This window comes from Suricata suricatta, chromosome 8, assembly GCF_006229205.1.
Source record: "Suricata suricatta isolate VVHF042 chromosome 8, meerkat_22Aug2017_6uvM2_HiC, whole genome shotgun sequence".
Taxonomy (NCBI): Eukaryota; Metazoa; Chordata; class Mammalia; order Carnivora; family Herpestidae; genus Suricata; species Suricata suricatta.
In genome coordinates, this window is record NC_043707.1 from 47,251,940 (window position 1) to 47,276,654 (window position 24,715).

The 24,715-nt window shown below is 34.8% G+C and overlaps 1 protein-coding gene across 1 annotated transcript in view; it reads right to left on the reverse strand.

Moving 5' to 3' along the window:
* The window catches only part of SYCP1 (synaptonemal complex protein 1), a 118,625-nt gene that overhangs the window by 66,033 nt on the left and 27,877 nt on the right, over positions 1 to 24,715 (reverse strand). Inside the window, exons 9-15 of the mRNA XM_029948062.1 lie at positions 22,696 to 22,754; positions 21,192 to 21,261; positions 20,244 to 20,317; positions 17,783 to 17,891; positions 3,135 to 3,229; positions 2,466 to 2,650; positions 1,003 to 1,070 (exon numbers count right to left, since the gene is read on the reverse strand). Coding sequence (XP_029803922.1) covers positions 1,003 to 1,070; positions 2,466 to 2,650; positions 3,135 to 3,229; positions 17,783 to 17,891; positions 20,244 to 20,317; positions 21,192 to 21,261; positions 22,696 to 22,754 — 660 coding nt within the window. The remainder of the gene's footprint in view (positions 1 to 1,002; positions 1,071 to 2,465; positions 2,651 to 3,134; positions 3,230 to 17,782; positions 17,892 to 20,243; positions 20,318 to 21,191; positions 21,262 to 22,695; positions 22,755 to 24,715) is intronic.

Here is a 24,715-nt window from a genome sequence, read left to right on the forward strand (position 1 = left end):
TGCCTAGAGCCCATTAACAAGTCCTTGATATAGACAAGGATGGTCTGTGACCTCTGCCAGGGGCAAAAGGGAATCTTAGCTTAACGTTATCCTGATCCCCCAGGATCCTGTAAGTCTACTTCAACATATTAAATTCCTTTAGAAACTTCCTTTATCTCAACTCTCCCAAGATATATGCTGGCCATCATATTCCATACTAATGGCCTGGTTGACCCATTCATTCTGTAGTAGAATGTTCTTTAACCTCCACGCATTTGGTTAAATGCATTTGGTTACTTTATCTCCCTACTCATAATGGTGGTTTGGACCTTCCACCAGGTATGTTTTGATTTGTTTGTTGAAGTAACCCTGAAAAAAATTTTTAAAAGGGGAGTGGTGGTGGAAGAGGAATTAGCCCATACGAAGATGGGAAAAAGAAAAGAAAGAAAAATTGGCCAGGCAGAGAATCAGAGAAACTATACAACTTGAGAGAGAGGGAGGGAGAAAAATGTTTCTTTATCTTTATAATTCTCCACCTCTGTACATATAAAGATTTGTAGATATGAAATACAGGAGTCAAACTAGGATTAGCTAATTAAAAGGTACCAAATATCTACTGAGCTTTTTTTCCCATGAAATCTGTTGAGAATCAACAATACTATATGACAAAACGGGATAGAATTTTCCTATAAATAGTTCATAATCCAACACGACTAATAAACAAAATGTCAAAATTCAACTAAAATATAACAGGCCTTTATTAAGGCCTCTAACTCCTAAAATAAGAAAAATAAACTAGAAACATTTCTTAAGTTCCTTCTACTCCTCTGTATCTACGAATTGCATAATGGAATGGAATAGTCATTCTTATGGTTTAAATTTTCTGTCTTTGAAAAATCAAGTTAAGAGTTACAAAATAATAATTATTGGTAAATGACAGAGGAAAAACTATATTGTTATCTGGAATAGTATTCATGTTTCTATAATAGGCTATTATCATGTACGTTATTCTCTAAATCTTACCAAGTTCACTTGACTTCTGCTGAAGCTCCACAGTAGCTATTGTCAATTGATCTTCACTCTTTTCAAATCTTGTAAAACATTAGTTTACAATGTAAAACATTTTTTTAATCAGAATTCATCTAGTAACTAAAATTGGTACAATTTAACAATATATCTTTCACAGATTCACCCAATTATTAAACATTTTTTAGTACTACCATGCCATATAGTATAACGCTTCAAAATAAGATATCACTATTATTAATCCACAGTTATATGTCTGCATAAAACCTTAAAGCTTATGGTCACAATTTATGTCTTAGCTACTGATGATAATCAAATCAAGGCATCCTAGAACTTTAAAAGAGACTGAATATGGAACTACTGTTACAGTGAATTCTGCCTTAGAAACAATATAAATGGGAGAATTGGGCAATTCACTTAACTCTTCTAGCTTTCTGCTTCTTCATCTATAAACCTAAGGTAACTGGGGGCACCTGGGTGGCCCAATCAGTTAAGCATCTAGCTTCAGCTCAGCTCATATCTCACTGCTGATGGGTTCGAGTCCTGCATCAGGCTCTGTGCTGACAGCCTGGAGCCTGCTTCAGATTCTGTGTCTCCCTCCTCTCTCCCCTCCCCAAGCTCACTCATGCTCTGTCTCTTTCTCTCTCAAAAATAAATAATTTTTTTTTAAGTTTTAACTGAGGTAATTGGAACAGATCATATTTAAGGTCACTTACAATTTCAAAATTTCAAAGTCACCTAAAAAACGAACAAGATGACCTGAAGTAGAAAAACTAGCTTTTCTTCCACCACCATACATAAGCAGTAGAGAAGAAATACTACTAGATCCAGATCATGAATTCACAGAAAAGTGTGTTCCTCTCTTTCATCCTACTAGACTTAATAAACCCTAGTGCTAATGAGACAAAAATAATTACTTAGGTCTCATAACACAGCTTTAGTGAAAACAGAGTAAGTTTTTAATTAAAGTTTTAGACAAACTGTTATTTGGATGAAATTCAAATGAATATTTTACATATAATCATATTCATTAATTCATTAGTTTAATAAAAGTGTTTGAGTACCTACTCTATACCAGGCTAGTAACTAATTTTATACATCAGAAAGGGTACAGACCCCAGTAAAACAAACCCACAACCTGGAAAGTTATTTCTATGAAGCTAATAACAATCCACAGTTTAATTAAATATGTCCTAACACTGCATCAGCACTTATGAGTTTCTCTAAAACAGTTTGTGGCAAAGTATGCATGGGAACTATCCTAAAGAATACCTGCTACCTTTTCTTCCCAGGATACCTGCCTACCTATTACAAACTTTTAAAATGTATTCCCCATTTTATAAATTAAGAGACTTGGTTACAGATATTATAGCAATTAGAAGCCAGTTGACAATGAATGAAAATGCAATGAATACTAGAAATAAATTGTTTTAATCAGGCTAAATTTAAAATAGCTTTACCTTTGCTGTTCTTTTATCAACAATTCTTTCAAGCTGCAGACAGAAGTTTTAAGTTCAGTAACCACAAATGAATGAGCAGCTTTAGCTTTATTAAATTCTTCCATTTGCATTTCTTTTTCTCCAGTGAGCTGGTATATTTTTTTTGTTGCTACCTGTAAATCTTCCTCTAAAGCCTTCTGAGTAATCTAAATGAAATAAAGTACAAAACAAAAGCTATAATCCAAAGGCCTTAAAAAAAAAAAAAAAAAAACAGAACTCCTCTGCCTTTGCCGCCTCTCCTCCCTCCTGATCCTATCACCCTCCTCCATTACCCCACCCTGGCCAATGCTCATTCAGTATTCCTACTTCCATTCCCCATTCTCCCAAAGCCAACCTCTAGTCCCAACCTCCCAATGGAGTCTTCTTAGCCCATAGGGTTCTTTCGATTTTTATAACTATTGTAGCAATTTTTGCCTGAATCACTCTGTTGATACTTAGAGTCTTGTATTTTATACTTTTGATGTGTTTTTATCCAATGTTTCTAATTAAACTATAAGCATTTTTGTAGACTGGGATTTTATCTTCTCTATTTGAAGTTCTGGGTCATTGTACACAGTATTAGCATTTGATAAGTATTTATTGATTCGTAGTGTGAGGCTTCTCACACACAAATCAGTTTTTAAGTCATACCACACTTCTTTGCAAAGACATTTTAGTATCTTCTAGTTCTGATGTCAAATGTTCCTGCTGTTTTTTTGATTCTTTTAAGTCTTCATTCTGTAATTCTAAAAAAAAAAAAAAAAAAAGTGATGGACTGGTAGTACTTAATAAAAAATGCATACCAAAAAAACCCCAAATTATTTGTTACAACTACTTTTTTTCCTCCATGAGATACTCTAAAATAAGGATAATTATGCAAATATAAATGCACTGATATTCATCATCTACTTTTACGGACTTTTCAAGACTATTAACTCCCAAGCACTCAACAGTAAATATATGAGGATGTTTGATGCTACATTTTAATAATAGCTGAACAATGGAAACAGTCTAAACAGTCAATAGGAGATAGATTAAATTATGATGGTGCATACACAAAATAGCATACCCTGTAACCACTTTATATGATAATGGACTTTGTTTCCAAATTTGGACACATATTCATAAAAACTCATAGAATGAAAAGGGTAAGTTTAGAAGGTATTTACAGAAATAATGCATGTAAAAGAAAACAATACAAAAATATTACAAGTAACTTCTCTCCTAATGGTGAAGTTATTCAATACTTTATTTTTATCATTCCCCATCTTGATTTTTAGAGTTTTCTAAAATATCACATCTACATGTTGAAATATTATGGAAAAAAAAAAAAACTTTTGACTCTGTAGCCTATAGCTAATGTTTTTTAAATACTAAGTGTTAGGTGCTAGTCTATGTACTTTATATGTGTGCATTCACTTTTAAACCTACAAACAGTAGGGTGAAAAAAGGAGTTCATGCTCTTCCCGGTTCAAACTATTCAATGTCCTCTTACTAGCTACCTAAACTTGAGCATGATAATAAGTAGTCTGTCTCTACTTTTCTCAACTGGAGAAAGAGAATAATGATAGTTATTCACATCTTGAAGGACTGAACAAAATAATGCAATTTAAAATGTTTAACCACAATGTCTAGCATATAGTCAATAAGTGTTAAAGATTGTTATGATAATGATGGTGTAAACTAGAAAGAAACTGGACATTAAAAAATCATGGTATTTACGATGCAATTGGGCAAGCAGACAAAAATAATCAGTGATAACTGCTGATGGGCACCCACTCAGAAATTCTGGAAATATATGGAGAGGAGCCACCTAAGCCAAAGATAATCAATAAAAGTTAGAGGTAAGAGGAGATGGACATAAAGAGGGAAAGTTTAAGGAAGGATTCCAGAAAGTGACAGCTCAGCTCAAACATTTGAAAGCCAGTAAGAATTAATAAGAGTAATGGGAGCTGGGAGAGAAAGAAATATCACATACAGGTGAAAGAGCATTTATAAATACAAAGACAAAAATGAAAAGAGACAAGATGACACATCTATGATGACAGGATGCTACTGAAATGTATTTCAATAGCATGAAACAAAGTATGAGTGAAGAATCATAGCAATTATGATTAGAAAAATAACAAGGACAAGAGCATAACACGATTTATAGGACTTGCTCAGAGGTAGTTCATAAGTCATAAAGACCATGAAAAATGATGAAGGATGTTAAACAGAATGATGGTTCAGATTTCTATTTTTTAAAAGTTCTACTCTGAAAATCTGTGTAGAAATGAAAAGGTTAGTGGTCCACCTCTGAAAACAAAATGGGAAAAATCGATCTGGAGAGAGGAAAATAATTACCAAAGATTATAGTGTCTACTATGGTACTATTTATTATAGTCTGGTAATAAATGTCTCCTCTGAGAAGTAATCACAAACTAGTACTTAGGCATGTATGAGAACAGAATGTATGCTGCTTGAATGTTCTAAAAAGCTCCAAGCCAAAACTTAATTTGAAATGTCCTTAAGTTCACCCAAGATTCCAGAATTGCTAATGCAAATTTTCTCTGTAAAAATTTACTTCCAATCCAAGTTTTAAAGAACTTCCATAGATGAAGTTACAGGACCTCAAAATCACAAGAGAAAACAAAGCACCAGGAACAGAGTCAGCATACTTGGATCTGTAAAGATTTCAGAGGTTAGAATTACTGGCTGTGGATTAAAAAAATAAGTATTATAACACTCTTTAAAAACCAAAAGAGGAAGATGTCCATAAACTAAATAAAACTTCTAAAAATGACATTTATAAAACTGAAACTGAAAATTCCATTGGGGTAATAAGTAAGGTACGTCATTCAAACATTCCTCTAAAAAGGAATAAAAACCCAGGCTCAAATATTAAGAATATTAAAATAATTAAGCTCCTGAAAAAATAGTAAGAAACTACTAGTACACAGGGAAAGGGAAAACAGAAACTTGGAGAAGATAAGAACAGAATCCTCTTTTGCCCCTAAGGCATTTGCAGATCCTGGCAAGGCTAGACTTTTGATTTGAAATGAGGTGATGAAAAAATGAGGTCAGGAAAAGAAACATGAAAGCCCAAAAAGACTGTATAAGACAAAGAATTCAAGAACTGGGGCCTCTGGGTGGCTTAGTCAATTGAGCGTCCCATTTCTGCTCAGGTCATGCTCTCACGTTTCATGGGTTTGAGTCCCATGTCAGGCTCTGTGCTGATAGCTCAGAGCTTGGAGCCTGCTTCAGATTCTATGTCTCCCTCTCTCTACCCCTCCCCAGCCTTGTCCTTGCTCCTCTCTCAAAAATAAACATTAAAAAAGAAAAGGAATCCAAGAACTAAACCTCTGTACAATAGGCTGAGATACCGTTTATGTAAAGGAAGCAGAAGTAAACTAATCCTCAAGCAGATTTGCAGCCCAGGTTCCCATGAGCTGAATTGGTCCAAGGAACCCGAAGCCTTGAAACTGATTTAAGATTGTATCAGAGTCATCAAGTACATAGCAAAAATAAATGGGAATCCTCTAGGAGGATTCCATGTACTAGGTAGGCCTTAAATTATTTCTCCAAATAATTTTTTCAAGAAAAATAATACACATGGAGTCAAAGATAACAGAGCACATAAGAAAACAAGGCACTTTACTAAAAACTATAAAAATCAAAAAACAGGGGCGCCTGGGTGGCTCAGTCGGTTGAGCGTCCGACTTTGGCTCAGGTCAGATCTTATGTTCACGGGTTCGAGCCCCGCGTCAGGCTCTGTGCTGACAGCTAGCTCAGAGCCTGGAGCCAGCTTCCGGTTCTGTGCCTCCTTCTTTCTCTGCCCTCCCCCTCTCATGCTATGTCTCTCTCTGTATCAAAAATAAATAAAACATTAAAAAAATTAAAAAAAAAACAGAATGAGGCTCACAAACCTTTAAGATAAAGAATTATCAAATCAAACTATAAAACCACTATTCTTAGCAAATGTAAAGAAAAAACATTAAGAATAAAAAGCTACATAAAGTTGAATGGCAGATTTGAAAAATGAGAATAATTCTTAAATACTTTAATTACTGAAAATAAAATGTAAGGGTTGATAGCAGATGAGAAACAAATGAAAGAATTAGTGAACAAAATAGGTCAAAAATCATCTAGAATAAAACACAAAAGCCAAAACTCAAAGCATGAAAAACAGAGTAAAAGTCACAGAAGACATAGTTATGAGATTAACATGGTTTTTACTCAAAGTTCCAGGAGAGAGAACAGAGCAAATATATTTAAAGAATGGCAATAATAAAGGACACTAGTTTTCAGATCTAAGCTGTAAAATAAAATCCATTATCTTATATAAAACCAAAAAAGCTAACAACCAAAGGCAGAGAAAATCTAAAAAGTCACACAAGAGGGAAAAGATACTTTATATCTTCAAAGGTTCAACAGTTACATTGACAAATGACTTCTTAAAAATCAACAAAAGCAGCCAAAAAAAGCAGGTTGATACCTCCAGTGTGCTGAGAGAAATTTCTGGAAGTGAGAGTGTGCAACCTAGAAATACATATCATGCAAATAATAGCCTTTACAGATGAGAATGAATAAACAAAATTTCAGATGAATAAAATGGAAGACAAATTATCACAAGCATATGCTCACTAAAGGATATTCTAAATATTCCTCTTTAAGGCAGAAAGAATATGATCCAAATGAAAGACCTGAGATGCAAAGAATTAAGAACAAAGAAAGAGAAAAACAGATAGGTAAAACCAAATAAACAGTCTATATAAAACAATACTAAGTCTCATTATAGAATTAAAACATACAACAAAAATAGAAGGGATAAAACTAAATGGAATTAATGTTCTCAAGTCTTTGAATAACTCAGAAAGGAGGTAAATGTATTAACTTTACTTTGAAAGACAATCCATGTTGTCATCTCTTCAGTAACCACCAAATAAAAAATGGAAACAGATTGCAAAGTAGTCAAGGAAACAAAGTAGAATAAAAAATAATGCAACTAGGACTTCCACTTCCAGAAAGATGGGATAGATACACTTTTCCCTATTCCTTCCAAACACAACCAAAGCCCCTTGACTTTGTATGTAAAACAAATGTAAGAGACTTTGAAAGGTGAAAAAGAAGAAAGCAGACTGGCTAGAGACCTCTGGATCTAAGAAACAACTTAGTGGTAAGACCCTGGGGGGCAAAGTGGGTATTGTTTTGTTTGTTTGTTTGTTTGTTTGTTTGTTTGCTTTGGGATTTTGTTTTGTTCTGTATTTATTTGCCTCACATATCCCAATCCTAAAACTGAAGCAGTCTAGAAAACACCAATGGCCCCACATGGAAAAATCTCTGAAAAGTCTGCTCTCTTTAGCAAAAAGATAAGAAATGGACACCTAGCAAGAGTCTATACCAGACAAACAGGACAGGAAAAACTATGACCTCTACCCTACCCATGCTATCAAAGGCCACATGGTGAGCTGAGGTTTCCAACCTAATAAGGCTGTGGTGAGGCACTAAAACACCCCCACCATCAAAGAACTGTCAGACAAGGTCAAATAAAGAACTTTATCCTTCATCCTCAATAGTGAGTACCCCACTCCCAGTAGTGGCAATAGAGATTGATAATATACAGAAACTGGGGATCTTCCTCCATCTGCGGTAGGGCCCCCTTCCTAAGGAAAGAAATCCTCAAGGCAACCTGGCTATACACGTACGTGACAACTTCCCTCATGACCTGGTAATATGGGACGACTTAATCAGACTTCCAGTTTTCAGTGCCACATTTAAAGAGCTAGGAAGTACCATTCATCTTCAGGACAAGTAAAAAGCTAGACAAACTGAAAAATCAACTCTTCTTAGATCCACAAAATCACAGGGCAAACACTGCCCTCAGAACTAGAGATACTGATGGGAGAAAACAGAAAAATCACAACTTACCTGAGAAAAAAACGTGTAAGCTGACACCTTTGTGGGAACCAGTGCTATGGTAGAAAAACCAGAACTCTAATAGATAAATTTCTGGAGGCTCAAGAATGGACAAGTCTAAGAGTTAAAATAACCACAGGGACCCAGTTCTAACAGGCATCCCCCCTTTTGTGAGTTTTATCACCAGGAGCTCAACTAGTTCTTATGATCTGCCCTCAGGAGAAACTATTCTATAAGACCCTAAACTACTGGGGTTTTATCAGAGTCTAACTGACCTGGGAGAAGGGAAATAAACTCTAGGAATGTCCAGCCTTCCATCTGAGAGAAGAGAATACTCATTCCAAGCCATTCTAGCCATCCTGTCCCACTAAAGGAGGGTGAGAAAGGGGGAAAAAAACTGAGAAACATTTGTGAAGTTCACAGTTCAGAGTCAAAGACTAAGAGATTGAGACCTAATTGTACGACTATAGAACACTTCTCCTCCCCCAACACACTACTCAAGGCCTATTTAAATAAAGCCCTTCCTTTCATCCAATATATCATGTCCAACTATCAAGAAAAAATTACAAGACAAATGAAACAGCAAAAACAAAGTTTGAGGAGACGAAGCAAAAATTAAAATTATACAAGGCAGAGGTGTTGAAAGTATCAGATAGGGAATTTAAATAAACTATGTTTAATATGCTGAGGGCTCCAAAGGATAAAGAAGCTAGCATGGAGGAAAGAGGAAGATTGGTGGTGTAGTAGGAGGACTCTAGGCTCATCTCATCCCTCAAACACAATGAAAAAACTATCAGATCATCCCAAATATTCCAGACTGACCTCAAGAGTGGCAGAACAAACTCCACAACTAAAAAGGAGAGAAAAGACCTCACTGAAGAAGATAGAAAGTGTGGAGATGTGGTTTAGAGGGAAAATGTATCAGATCACAGGAGTTGTGAAGGAGAGGGAGCCATGGTCACAGAAAAGGATGAGAGAGGGAAATGAACACAAAGGAGAACATTTCCCCAAGAATTTCATGAGTTCTTGCAACCAGCAAGCTTAAAGCCTAAAGAGACTGATAGCTAGATTAAGTAGATAGATTTATTTATTTATTTACACAATTTATTGTCAAGTTAACTAACATACTGTATGTATAAGTGTATACAGGGTGCTCTTGGTTTTGGGGGTAGATTCCTGTGATTCACTGCATACAACACCTAGTGCTCATCCCAAAAAGTGCCCTCCTCAATACCCATCACCCATTTTCCCCTCTCCCCCACCTCCCATCAACCCTCAGTTTGTTCTCTGTATTTAAGAGTCTCTTATGGTTTGCCTCCCTCTCTGTTTGAAATTATTTTTCCCCTTCCCTTTCCCCATGGTCTTCTGTTAAGTTTCTCAAGTTCCACATAGAGGTCAAAGCTTGGCTAGGATAGAGCCCAGAGGGCACTGCCCTCATCCTATGGGAAAGGCAGGCAAATAACCCAGAGGTAAAAAAACAGGGAAACAGTGATCTGAGGAATGCCTAGGGTACAGAGAGATTATTCACTCTTCTCAGAGCACATCCCTACTAGGCAGCATTCACTGAGCCCCCTCTCTGGGAACAAAGGAACTGGCTGTTGCCCTTTCTCTTCCCAGCCCCTCTGCATAAACACAGAGGACACTGGCTGCCTAACTTGCTTATTCCAAGCCCCACACACCCCAATGCTCTAGTGGGACTGCTCTTCTCAGACAAGCCTGCCTCAGTCCCAGCAGGGGTGCGGGCCCCTCCTCCAGAAGACCAACCCAAGCCCCTGTCCACACCACATCTCCAACTAGAGAGTTCTGGTAGAAGTGGTATAAGGTTTCATTTCAAAAGCAGAGCAGAGCACACCTGGCCCAGGGACCAAACACTGCCCATAACAGGCAAGAAGAGCCTCTGCAGATGACTGGCCTAAAGGATACAACAGCCATAACACAGGAGCAGAGTGCTCACAGCATATGCCAGAGATACTCCTTGAAGCACCAGGCCCGAACACTACATGACCTCTTCTTCATCAAGCCATTACTTTCAGGAGCTGGAGACATTACTGGCTTTTCTAACTCATAGAGACTTAAACAAATGGCAATCAGAAAATTTTATCCCAAATGAAAGAACAAGATAAGGCCATGGCCAGAGATCTAAGCAAAACAGATATAAGTAACATGCCTGATGGCAAATTTAAAGCAACAATCATAAGGATACTTGCTGGGGTTGAGAAAAGAATGGAAAGCTTAATAAGGGAGACCCTTACCACAGAGATAAAATAGTTAAAGAATCACTCAGAGACAAGAATGCAATAAACGGATTGGAAACAGGCCTGATGCAATGAACAGCAGGCTGAAGAAGCAGAGTAACAAATTAGTGACACAGTAGACAAAATAATGGAAAATAGTGAAGTTGAACTGAAGAGAGCAAGAAGAATGATACAACCCAAGAATAGACTTCAGGATCTCCATGATTCCATCAAACATAATAACATTCATATTACAAGAGTCCCAGAAGAAGAGAGAGAAAAGGGGGCAGAAAATTTATCTGAGGAAGTAACAGACAACTCCCATCAAAATCAACAAAAGCAGGCCAACACAAGGCACACTGGAATTAAATTTGCAAAACATAATGATAACTAAAAAAAAAAAATCTTAAGCCATCAAGACAAAAGAAGAACTTAACTTACAAGGGAAGACCTATATAAGGCTAGTAGCTGTGGCATGTCAAAAGGGAGTGACATGATATATTCAAAGTGTTGAATGGGAAAAATCTGCAACCAAGAATACTCTATCCAGCAAAGCTATCATTCAGAATAGGAGAGAGTTTTCCAGACAAAAATAATAAATAAGATAATAAAATAGGATAAATAAAATAAACTTTAAAAACTAAAAATAAATAAAATGAAATAAAATTTAAAAATAAATAAAATTTAAAAAATAAAATTTAAAAAGTTTAAAAAAATAATTAAAAAATAAAGAGTTTCCCCCCAAAAAATTAAAGAAGTTTTAGCCATGTAAGAAATATCAAAGAGGATCTCTGAGTATAAAGAAGAGACCAAAACAACAAAAACAAGAAAGAGATCACAGAAAATCTCCAAAAGTAACAATAATAAATGTCAATAAATATATATCAATAATTACTCTGAATATAAATGGACTAAATGCTCCAATCAAAAGACATAGGGTATCAAAATGAATAAAAAGAACAAGAACCATCTATATACTGCTACAAGACCCTCATTTTGGAACTAAGACACCTTTGGATTGAAAGTGAGACGAACTTTTATCACACAAATGAATATCACACAAATGGATATGGGTAGCAAAACTTAGACACACTAGACTTTAAAACAGAGACTTTAGGGGTGCCTGGGTGGCTCAGTTGTTTGTGTCTGACTTCGGACAAGGTCACCACTCATGAGTTAAAGCCCTGAATCCAGCTCTGTGCTGACAGCTCAGAGCCTGGAGCCTGCTTCCAATTCTGTGTCTCCCACTCTCTATGCCCTCTCCCACTCATACTCTCTTTTACTAAATAAATAAACAAACATTTAAAAAAAATTTAACAGACTTTAATAAAAGATAAAGAAGGGCACTATATCATAATAAAGAGGGAATTCACAAAAAGATTTAATTATAAATATCTACACACCCAGTGTGGGAGGACCCAAATATAAAAAAACAATAAAAAACATAAAGGAACTAATTGATAATAATAGTAGGAGACTTTAACACCCCGCTTACATTAGTGGACAGATCATCTGAATAGAAAATCAACAAGGTGGGAATGCAAACTGGTACAGCCACTCTAGAAAACAGTATGGAGTTTCCTCAAAAAATTGAAAATAGTACTACCCTACAACCCAGAAATTGCACTACTAGGTATTTTTATCCAGGAATACAGGTATGATGTTTCAAAGGGACACATGCACCCCAATGTTTACAGCAGCACAATCAACAACAGCCGAAGTATGGAAAGAGCCCAAATGTCCATCGACAGATGAATGGACAAAAAAGATGTGATGTGATATATATATATATATATATATATATACACAAAAAAGATGTGATGTGTATATATATACATATATATATATATATATGTATATATATACACACACACACACAATGGAGTACTACTTGGCAATCAAAAAGAATGAAATCTTGCCATTTGCAACTACATGCATGGAACTAGAGGGTATCATGCTAAGCAAAATTAGAGAAAGACAAATATCATATGACTTCATTCATGAGGAGTTTAAGATACAAAACAGATGAACATAAGGAAAGGGAAGCAAAATAAATATAAAACAGGAAGGGGGGACAAAATATAAGAGACTCTAAATATAGAAAACAGAGGGTTGCTGGAGGAGTAGTGTGAGGGGAGATCGGCTAAATGGGTATAAAGGGCTAAATGAATCTACTCCTGAAATCACTGTTGCACCATGTGCTAGCTTGGATATAAATTATAAAAATACGTAAATTATAGAAAGAAAAAGAGATGCTAACTAACTTGGATGTAAATTATAAAAAATAAATTATAGAAAGAAAAAAAAGAAAATCAACAAGGAAAAAAATGGCTTTGAATGATACACGGGACCAGATGGACTTAACAGATATATTTAAAACATTCCATTCTAAAACGGTAGAATACACATTCTTCTCTAGTGCACATGGAACATTCTCCAGAACAGATCACATATTAGGTCACAAATCAGCCCTCAACAAATACAAAAAGATCATACCATGCATATTTTCAGACCACAATGCTATGAAACTTGAAACAACCACAAGAAGAAATTTGGAAACACTACAAATACTTGGAGATTAAAGAAGATCCTCCTAAAGAATGAATGTTAATCAAGGACTTGAAAGGGAAATTAAAAAGTACATGGAAGCCTATGAAAATGAAAACATGACGGTCCAAAACATTTGGGATGCAGCAAAGGCCATCATAAGAGGAAAGTATATAGCAATCCAGGCCTTCCTAAAGAAGGAAGAAAGGTCTCAAGTACACGACCATACATCTAAAGGGACTGGAAAAAGAACAGCAAATAAAGGCCAAAAATAGGAGAAGAAGGGAAATAATAAAGAGTAGAGCAGAATCAATGATCTCAAATTTAAAAATTAAAAAAGAAAAACAGAACAGATCAACAAAACCAGAAGCTGGCTCTTTGAAAGAATTAACAAAATTGATAAACCGCTAGCCAGATTTATCAAAAAGGAAAAAAAAATTACCCAAGTAAATAAAATCGCAAATGAGAGATCCAACCAACACTGCAGAAATACAATAATAAGAGAATATTATAAGCAATTATAGGCTAACACATTAGGCATTCTGGAAGAAATGGACAAGTTCCTAGAAAGATATAAACTCCCAAACTTTAACAGAAGACAGAAAATTTGAACAGATCCATACCATTAAAGAAATGGAATTATACTCAAAAAGCTCCCAACAAACAAGAGTCCAGGGCCAGACAGGTTTTCAGGGGAATTCTACCAAACATTTAAAGAAGAGTTAATCCCTGTTCTATTGAAATTGTTCCAAAAAAATCAAGTGGCAGGAAAACTTCCAAACTCATTCTACAAGGCCAGCCATTACCTTGATTCCAAAACCAGATAGAGACCCCACTAGAAAGGAGAACCACAGCCCAATTTCCCTGATGAACATGGATGCAAAAATTCTCAACAAGATGCTAGCAAACCAAATCCAACATTACATTAAAAGAATTATTCACAATAATCAACTGGGATTTATTCCTGGGATACAGGGCTGGTTCAATATCTACAAATCAATGTGATACCACATTAATAAAAGAAATAAAAAGAACTACATGATCCTCTAAACAGATGGAGAAAAATGATTTGACAAAATACAGGATCCTTCCTTGATTAAAAAACCCTCAAAAAGCAGGGACATATCCCACCATCACAAAGGCCATATATGGAAGACCCACAGCTAATATCATCCTCAATGGGGATCCCCTCTAAGGTCAAGAACATAACAGAGATGTCCACTCTTGCCACTGTGCTTCAAGACAGTGTTGAAGTTCCAGCCTCAATAATCAGATAACAAAAAGAAATAAACGGCATTTAAATCCACAGAGAAGTCAAACTTTCACTATTCACAGATGACATGATTCTACACGGAAAACCTAAAAGACTCCACCAAAAAAAAAAAAAGTACAACTGATACATGAATTTAGCAAAGTCACAGGACATAAAATCAATGTACAGAATCTGTGGAATTTCTATACACCAATAATGAAACATCAGAAAGAAAAATCAAGGAATTGATCCCATTTACAACTACACTGAAAAATTACAAAATACCTACGAATAAACTTAACCAAAGAGGTAAAAGATCTGTATGCTGAAAACTATAGGAAGCTTATGAAAAAAACTGAAGAAGACACAAGAAATGGAAAAATGTTCCATGCTCATGGATTGGAAAAGCAAATATTGTTAAAATGTCAATACTACCCAAAGCAATCTATGTATTCAATGCCATCCCTATCAAAATAATACCAGCATTCCTCACAGAGCTACAACAAACAATTCTAAAATTTGTATGGAACCAGAGAAGACCTGGAATAGCCGAAGTAATCTTAAAAAAAGAAAACCAAAGCTGGAGGCATCACAATTCTGGACTTCAAGCTGTGTTACAAACCTGTAATCATCATGAAAGTATGATATTGGCACAAAAACAGACAGATCAATGGATCACAACAGAGAACCCAGAAATGGACCTCAAATGTATGGCCAACTAATCCTGGACAAAGCAGGAAAGAATATCCAATGGAAAAAAGACCGTCCCTTCAGCATATGGTGTTGGGAAAACTGGAGAGTGACATGCATAAGAATGAACCTCGACCACTGCCTTACACCATACACAAAAATAAACTCAAAATGGATGAAAGACCTAAATGTAAGATAGAAAATCATCAAAATCCTGGAGGAGAAAATAGGCAACCTTTTTGACCTCAGGCACAGCAACTTCTTACTAGACCTGTCTCTGGAGGCAAGGAAAACAAAAGCAAAAATGAACTATTATATACTTCATCAAGATAAAAAGCTTCTGCACAGTGAAGGAAACAAATCAACAAAACTAAAAGGCAACCAACCAGAATGGGAGAAGATATCTGCAAATGACATATGGCATAAAGGGTTAGCATCCAAAATCTATAAAGAACTTATCAAACTCAATACCCAAAAAAGCAAATAATCCAGTGAAAAAATGGGGAGATGACATAAACTTTTCCAAAGAGGACATCCAGATGGCTAACAGACACATGAAAAGATGCTCAACATCACTCTTCATCAGGGAAATACAAATCAAAACCACAATCAGATATCACCTCACACTAGTCAAAATGGCTACTATTAACAACCCAGAAAACAACCAATGGAGAATTACCCTACAACCCGGCAATTACACTACTAGATATTTATCTGAAGGATATAAAAATGCTGATTCAAAGGGGCACATGCAGCCCAATGTTTATAGCAGCACTATAAACAATGGCCAAATTATGGAAAGAGCCCAAATGTCCACTGACTGATGAGTGGGTAAAGAAGATGTGGTATATATGTACACTGGAATATTACTCAGCGATTAAAAAAAAAAGAAATCTTGCCATTTGCAACAACGTGGATGGAACTAAAGTGTATTATGCTAACCAAAAGGAGAGAAAGATAACCATCATGTGATTTTTTACTTATATGTGGAATTTATGAAACAAAAAGAGATGAACATAGGGGAAGGGAAAAAAAATAAGATAAAAACAGAGGGATATAAACCATAAGAGACTCTTAAAGTACAGAGAACAAACTGAGGGTTACTGGAGGGGTACTGGATGGGGGGATGGGGTAAAGGGGGAATGGGCAATAAGGAGGGCACTTGGTGGGATGAGCACTGGGTGTTATACGTCAGTGATGAATCACTAAATTCTACTTCTGAAATCATTATTACACTATATGTTAACTAACTTGGATTTAAATAAATTTTTTTAAGTTTTTAAGTATTTTAAAAATAAATAAGAAATAAAAGCAAATTAGACACAAAAGGTGGGATTAGGTCGACAGAAGATCTCCCAACTGAAACAAAGAAAAAAAAGAATAAAAGATATATACATATGGGACATAATGAAAAGTAACTTAAATGAATACATTTCAGTGCTTAGGAGTCTGCGGAATCATGGAGAATTAGTTACTTAGTACCAGGAAATTGTTTCCAGTTTAAATGATAAGATTAAACTAAACGTTCATTCATCCTAACAAGTACTAAGCTATTATGCACACGGCAATATGCTGGACACTGAATTACACAGATATTTAATGAAACAACACAGTCCCTGCCTGAAAGTTCCATAGTCACAGATGAGTAATGGTTAAGCCATTCTTAAGAACAAGGAGTTCACTGGAATCTAGGCAAAATATTTGGAGTGGAGGTAAGAAGCTCATTTGGGGTAGAGGAAGTAACCAAAAGCATGATGGAGAGGTAGCAAGAACAAAAAATGTATGGGAAGAAGTTACACAATTTCATATCTGGAGTATATGATTTAGTAATGACAGTAAGGTAAAATGAGTAGGCATAGTTTCCCCCAAACTAGATAATCATTTGCCATGTGAAAAACAAATGTTTTCAAGAGAAAAGTGACAAATATCACAAGATCTATATGATGCTTGGAAGGTGTACAGTGTTTCATAAAGTGTATTATGCCTTCCAAGTGCCTGCCACCTAAATAAGTCTGAAAAATATTCACTAAAATGGTCTAAACATAACATGACATTCAAGATCCTTCGTAATCTGATCCAAACATTCTTTTCCGGTCTCATGTACCTGAGTTCTCTAAGATATAGACACACCAATCGGTGTTTCAAATATACTCTAACTCTGACCCCTTTACGACTTACACAAGCCATTTTTTTCTGCCTGCATTCTCCCTTCCAATTCAGTCTAGAGAAGCTTTAATCATCAAAGGTTTATTTAATTCAACAAGCAATTTTCCCTAATACCTTTCCAAATGTCTTGCTCCAGGAATAATAATTCCCTCTAGCGTGTTCCCAGAGTATTCATTCATTCATGAAATATTTTTTGAGTATGCTGTGTGCCAAGCACAGTTCTAGGCACTTGGAATGAATCAGTAAACAAAAGAAAAACAAAACCCCTGTTTTCTTGAAGCATTTTGTTGAAATTCTGAAAAGTGGCCAGTATGCAAAAGTGAAAAGAGCACATGTAGATTGAAAAAGCGCCCTGAGTGGCTCTATTATACCCTCCTCCAAAGATCCAATCCAGGTTGGGAATTACAGCACTAGAAAGCATTACAACAAAACTGTAATGAAAGCCAAAAATTAAAATATAACAAGAGTAATACACAAGACATATTGTTTTATTTTCATATGTAAATTCTTACTTGTCTTTTCCTCTAATTGATTAACTTTATCTCTGGATTCCTCTAGCAGAAATACTAAATCTTTCATTTCATTTTCTTTCTCAGTATTTTGGACCAATAGTAGTGATACCTACAAGGAAATATTTAAATAATACAATATAAATATAAAAATTAAATATGACATCTTAGCATTTACCATTACCTATTTTATGTACTTGTTTATATGCTTTTCAACTGGTTCTGCCTGGCACTTAGTACATATTTGCACAATAAACATTTACTAAGTGAATGAACAAACCAATATTATCTACCCAATATTATAATAAGCATTTTAAGTTAGTACTATACATAATGAAATAGATATATAATAGATAATAGACATATGTAAATAGATATATAATGAAATTTATTGGTTCATTTATTCCATAAATAGTATGGAAAACCTATTTAATTCCACAAACCATAATAAGCATTGAGTATACAAAGGTGAGAAAATTTACCTTCAAGAAACTCAGAGCCTACACCAGAAGACAACTATACTTGAGTATTATTAATAATCAGACAAAAATGTTATGTGAACCAGCCAAAAAAAAAAAAACACCTAAATCAGTCTTAGGGGATGTAACCAAAAATTAATCCTCTCAGAACACTGAATTGAGTGTTGATAGAGAAACAAATTAATCAAACACAGAAAAATGAACATTCTAACTCATACAAGAACACAAAGGATCAAGAGATCATGCTTCATTTAAAGAGCTGAAAATATTCAGATGGCTAGAATAGAGTATCCACGTGAAGAAAAAGGTAGAAAATAAATTTATAAAGATAATATAAACTTAAAACGTATAAAGACAAGCTAAAGACTTGCAGATTCAAGATGGCAGAAAGACCTCTCTATCCTGTATTAATCCCCAATCACCCAAGAAATATAATCAGGAGAACAAAGATTCCATCTCCCATGAAACTATGAGAATTCTAGGACCCAAACCAAAATATGTAAAGAAGACATGCAGTTAGAAGGAATGTAGAATGATTTAGCATAGAAAAGCAAGGTCAAACCTAAGAACCTACACAGGGAAGATACTATTGAGAAGCAAAATAATTCAATCCCAAAGGACTCCAGAATGTTTCGAGAATCAGAGGCAACAGACACTGTGGAAGGTAGATAGGAAAAAGGAGACTAGGTGTAAGGAGAGTATTTGGAAGTCTGTAAAAAGAGTATTAAAAACTCCCCAGGTCTACTTAATCCTCCTTTTTTTCAGACGCTACTCCTTGAGAGCCAACGCAGTCTATAAAGACACTGACATAATCACACTGAAAAAGAGAATCTCTAAACCTAGGTTTTCCAATCACAGGGAGGGTTGAGGATGAAGGATATAACTGAAAGGTCAGCCTATGGAACAGTAAAATTCAGCCTGTCCTTCCTACTCTGCCAGCCTCGGTCCAAAATGCCATCAGCAAAGTTTGTATCTCCAGGCAGGAATTTGAAGAATTAAAAAATATATATATAAATAATGACATTTAGGAATCCATAGCAAAACACTAGTTGGCCACACCACCATTTCCCAGAGAACCCCAACAATCTATAAGCTCTGCCCATGCACCCAGAACCCCAACAAGCTTTTTAGGACTTCCTTTTATTTTTGTGTTCTTTATAATACTCACAATTTTAACTTTTAAAAGGGCCTTCTTTCAGAAATCTGGTTTAAAAGTTCAGTTAAAATATGGAAAATTATTAACTCTTTCAAAAGATGTAAGCCTAACACATAAATTTAACCAGAACTTAAAAATATAAGTATCTTCTTTGTACTTTCAATTAACTTTTGTTACTATTGTTTAAGTAGATTTATTATCTATCATTACAAAATATCTTGTAACAAATCAAAGAAGAAAAACTGAAAAGACAGGAAAATAGAAGAGGATTCCTTTCTATAAATCATTTTCCACTGGCAAGCATACAACTTGAAATTGATAAGCTTGGCATAACAACAACCCAAAATTGACATTCTTGTGAATGTCAAAGAACAGAGACATTATTTTCATGTTTTCCACTATGTGACATTAATAGAAACAAAAGAGTAGGTTAGTTCCCCCTTCTTGGTGTCATTAATACTAAATACATTTCAATATAAACTGCAAAGTAGGAGTCAACAATCATCATCTCTACATTTGATAAGATTTTTATCTAAACAAAAGGTCTCATAAAATATTTTGCATCAATGTCCTATTACCCACTAATATTTATATTGTAGAAAATTCTTGATTTTTATTTTAAAGGGCTGGCATTCAGGGCATGCATGTCTGAATCCATGGAAATTAATTCTGTTAGGTAAACGGCTAAATATTTGGAAATGTAGAATATTAAAAATCTCTCAGACATTTATCATGCAATCAGCAATACAGATTCCTTTTGAAATTTTAAGTATTTTATGAATTAGCAAATACAAAGAATATAAAGAGTTGATTTTTTTTTTTTAAATACCTGCTTTTCCTTGTCATTTACTTCCTTCTTATATTCTTCTTCAAGGTGCTGGATTTTTTCATAATCTTCCTTTACTTTAAAAATAAAGCAGATATACTTTAATATCTTAAAATAATTATATAACAATAAAATTTAAAGTTTCTGACACTTTATTTCATGTCCTTATTTATCTACATACTAAACCTCAAAGTTCTATCAAGATAAAACTGCTGTTTTCTTGCTGTTTAGTAAAATATTAAATTTAAATAATATCAAAATAGAACAAGAAAAGTCTATAATTTTTATAACAGCACATATGTTAAAGCTTATCCTTTCCAGCACACTAACCTAAAATAACAGATTTTAAATATACACAGAGTTGACCCTTCAACAACATTAGGGGCACAGTTGAAAATCCATGTGTGACTTTTGACTCCCCCAAAATTGAACTACTAATAGCCAAGTGTTGACCACAAGCCTTACCCATGTTTTGTATATCATATGTATTATATACTGTATTCTTTCAGTAAAGTAAGCTGGAGAAAAGAAAACTTTAAGAAAAATCATAAGGAAGAGAAAATACATTTATAGCACTACGCTGTATTTATCGAAAAAAATCCACACAAAGTGGCCCTGCACAGTTCAAATTTGTGTTATTCAAGGGTCAACTTATTACTTTAACATGAAACTTTACCAACAAATGTAAAAATAAGACCAAATCACATTTCTAAAAAATTAAGTACAACCCATAGTAAGTTTGATGTCAGGGAAAATGTAGCTTTGAAGTCAAAAGACTATTTTTAACATATAACAATTCCCTGCCACATTCCTCAAGATTTTGAAGGACTTACAAAACTATAAGTACAAAATTTCAAAGACTTGAGGCATCAAGCTGAAGCTAGGAAAACATTAAAGGAATCTAATGAAGATATAAATATCAGTAATCTAAAAATTAAATTGGATCCATACATTTAAAATGCATTTCCAATCTGGAATTCTCAGCCTGTCCACGAAGTTCCTCAAAAGCTATTATCATTTTCTGAAATATAAAATTTAACTTTTAAGAATCATACTTACATTTTTAAACAGGTTTTTCAACTATGAAAATATTAATAAATTTTTATCATGATCATTAGATATAAAACCACTCAACTTTGAATAATAAAATTCCTATAACTTGTAATAATTAAATACTTTACTAAGAATGTATTAAGAGTGCCTACTATATCAGCTTCCCAGATGCTTAAATGCACAGGAGACATATTACATACTATCAAACAGCAGCAAAGTGATTTTTGGTATTCTAGTCATTTACTTAATACCCATATCAAAATCTATAATTTTATATATTTTTTACTTTGTCTTCCCCCCACTAAAGGGTAACCTCTGTGAGGTCTCCCCCCATTAGAATCCAAATTATACTTACGTCATTTAGCAGCATAAGTTCACTCAGCATTCAACAAATCCTGATTTGCAAAATTATATGAACTCATTTATTTGTTCAATAGTTAACGGAGTATCTATTATGTGCCAGCCACCATTTTAGGCACTTAGGATACAGGACAAAGTTCCAGTAGGAAACTTCTATTCCAATGTAATAGAGAACACTTACATACACATCTATATCAAATAAATGTCATGTGGCTTTAAGTTCTCTTCAGCAAAGTTAAGGTGAGGAGACAGAATAACTGAATGGAAAGGTATTTTAGATAAAGTAGTAAGGGGATACTAAAAAAGGAGAATGAAGCTTACAAGTTTTCATAAAATCTTGGACACAAAAGTTCCAGACAAAACAAAGCAAAGAATTGAGATCATAAAGAGCTTAGCAAGTTGAGAAACATAAAAAAGGATGTCTTTAGCTGAAAAGCAAAGTGGGAAACAAGAGAAATAAGAAAGGTAAGCAGGAAACAGACTCATTAGTAATATTTTGTATTTTTTTCAAACTAATGGTTATATAACATAATGTGGTAGTTTCTGACAGAGTTAATAAATATTTGATAAGTTAAATGGTGTCACGAACATGTATAACTTAAAACCCACTGAATAACAAAACATCAACATTCCTAGTATAGAACCTTAAGAAGCTTATTGGATATAATCCTATGTCAACAAATTAATAATCCTTTATCAAGAAGAGTTATACATAACTTTGTAGCTATCACTCCATTTTGCTTAGAAATGCCTCTGTTTAGCAGTGCCTGGGTGGCTCAGTCAGTTGAACATCTGACTTAAGCTCAAGTCATGATCTCATGGTTCATGCATTTGAGTCCTACATCAATCTCTGTGCTGACAGCTCGGAGCCTAGAACCTGCTTCAGATTCTGTGTGTGTGTGTGTCTCTCTCTTCCTCTCTCTCTCTCTCTCTCTCTCTCTCTGTCCCTCCCCTGCTTATGTGTGCTCACTCTCTTTCTCACAAAAATAAACATTTTTTAAATGCCTCTGTTTAAAGCATTTAACTTTTCACTATGACTTACCTCAATGTTATTATTTAGATCCACATATACTTGCCTAGTTTCTTCCCGTTCGTATTCATCTATTAATATAAAATATTTCAGAATTAAATTTTAAAATGATTATAATGCCAAGATAATACTTAAATGACTCAAGAAAACATTAAATTATTTAAAATTCTGTTAGTGAAATGTATTAGTATATCCTGAATCTCTGAAAATAGTATCAACTGTACAGAATTGTTAGGTTACTATGTTGTAAATCTGAAACTAACATGAAGTATAGTTGTACGTTAAATATACTTTAATAACACTTTTTAAGTAAGCCACTTCATAGTAGTTTCACAGCAAGGCATACTAGGCATGATTGTATTTCAATCTTAAAAGTTCTAATTTTCTTTTACAAAATTATTATCTATGAATTTATTCAAACTTTGTAAAATATACTTACAGTTTTAGCCTTTACAATGAGTAGGGACTTAACAATTATTCTATTAAGTACTTTTTCCTCTGTATATTTACAATTCATAAGTATACATGAAACCAAAGCCCACAATCTCTTGCTCTACCTCTGAGGAGGCAGAAAGGAAGATAAACTTGTTCTTCACAGGATAGGTGTGGCCCCAGAGAGAAATCCCCTATAAATCCTCTACAACCTTTTTATTTTTCTGGGGTTTTTTTTGTTTTGTTTTGTTTTGTTTTACCTGAGCAATAATTCGCTCTAGCTATCCTGTGGGGAATGAGGGTAGAAGGCAGTACCTTAATTACAAGGCAGTAATAGACAATCTGACTATTCCTTGATCATCCCCCCAAATGAGGCCAGCATTACATAAAGCATGTTAAATTGAAAGAGGGTATTAGTCCCAAATTTTCAGTAACGAGCTACAAGCAAGAGAATAGCAGCTATAATAGACTGAATTGTCAATGAGAATCCAAATAACCAGAAAGAGGGTACATGAACTATCTTTAAAAGAATACAGGTGTCCTAACTCCCTAAAAAATAATGGAGAAAGCTCTAGACTTAATTGCATATGAAATAGGAACTGAACCAATTTTATCTGAATATTAAAGGGTTGGAAATTTTAAGGAAAGAGGCAGAACATATCAGCATTTGAACAGAAACATAGTTCATACTTCTCACCCCATCTATTCTGTTTCATATTCACTATTTACACACTAGCAACATATCTTCTCTGTTCCTCAGAACTGCATTCTACTGCCACACTTCCAATTTTCCATCACCAATATCATTAGTACTTCCAAGATACCCTACAGCCATTCTTCCAATAGAAAAGTACTGGAAATTGAATAAAACTACAGAAAAGAAAATAAATGGGTATAGATGTACTAACAGTTGTCAGAATCAAGGTCCTATAGGTAGTACAAAGAAGAGACTCTGGTAGCTGTTGAGTGTTCCAATGTGGTAATGTTGTATTGTAAAAATATAACCCTACATTTTTGGTTTTTCTTCTTGTTGTTTATCTATCCATTGATCCACCTATCTCCCCACCCCCGCTTCACTCCCTTCTCTCTACTCCCCTCCCTACCCCTCCCCTTCAGCGCCCCCCCCCACCACACACACACTTTGCCCCAGTTTGGGCAACTAGATATTTCAGCATTCACTGCCTTAAGGAAGAGATGATTCAGGGGTGCTTGGGTGGCTCAGTTGGTTAAGCATCCGACTTCAGCTCAGGACATTATCTCAAGGTTCATGAATTCACATGAATTCAAGCCCTGCATCAGGGTCCAGAGCCTGGAACCTGCTTCAGATTCTGTGTCTCCCTCTCTCTCTCTGCCCCTCTTCCACTCACGTTCTATTTCTCTATCAAAATTAATAACCATTAAAAAAATTTTTAAGAAGAGATGATTCAAAGAGAAGCAAAGAAAAAACTCTTTAGGTTTCAAAACACCAGAGTTGAGGATTAAGGGAAGGATTCAGGACACAAGCACTCGATTTTTTAAATATATGAGGCAGAACAAAGCTTCTCATCCTCTACATCAAAGAAATACCTACTAATTAGTGGAAAGAAGCCTTTAGAAGAGA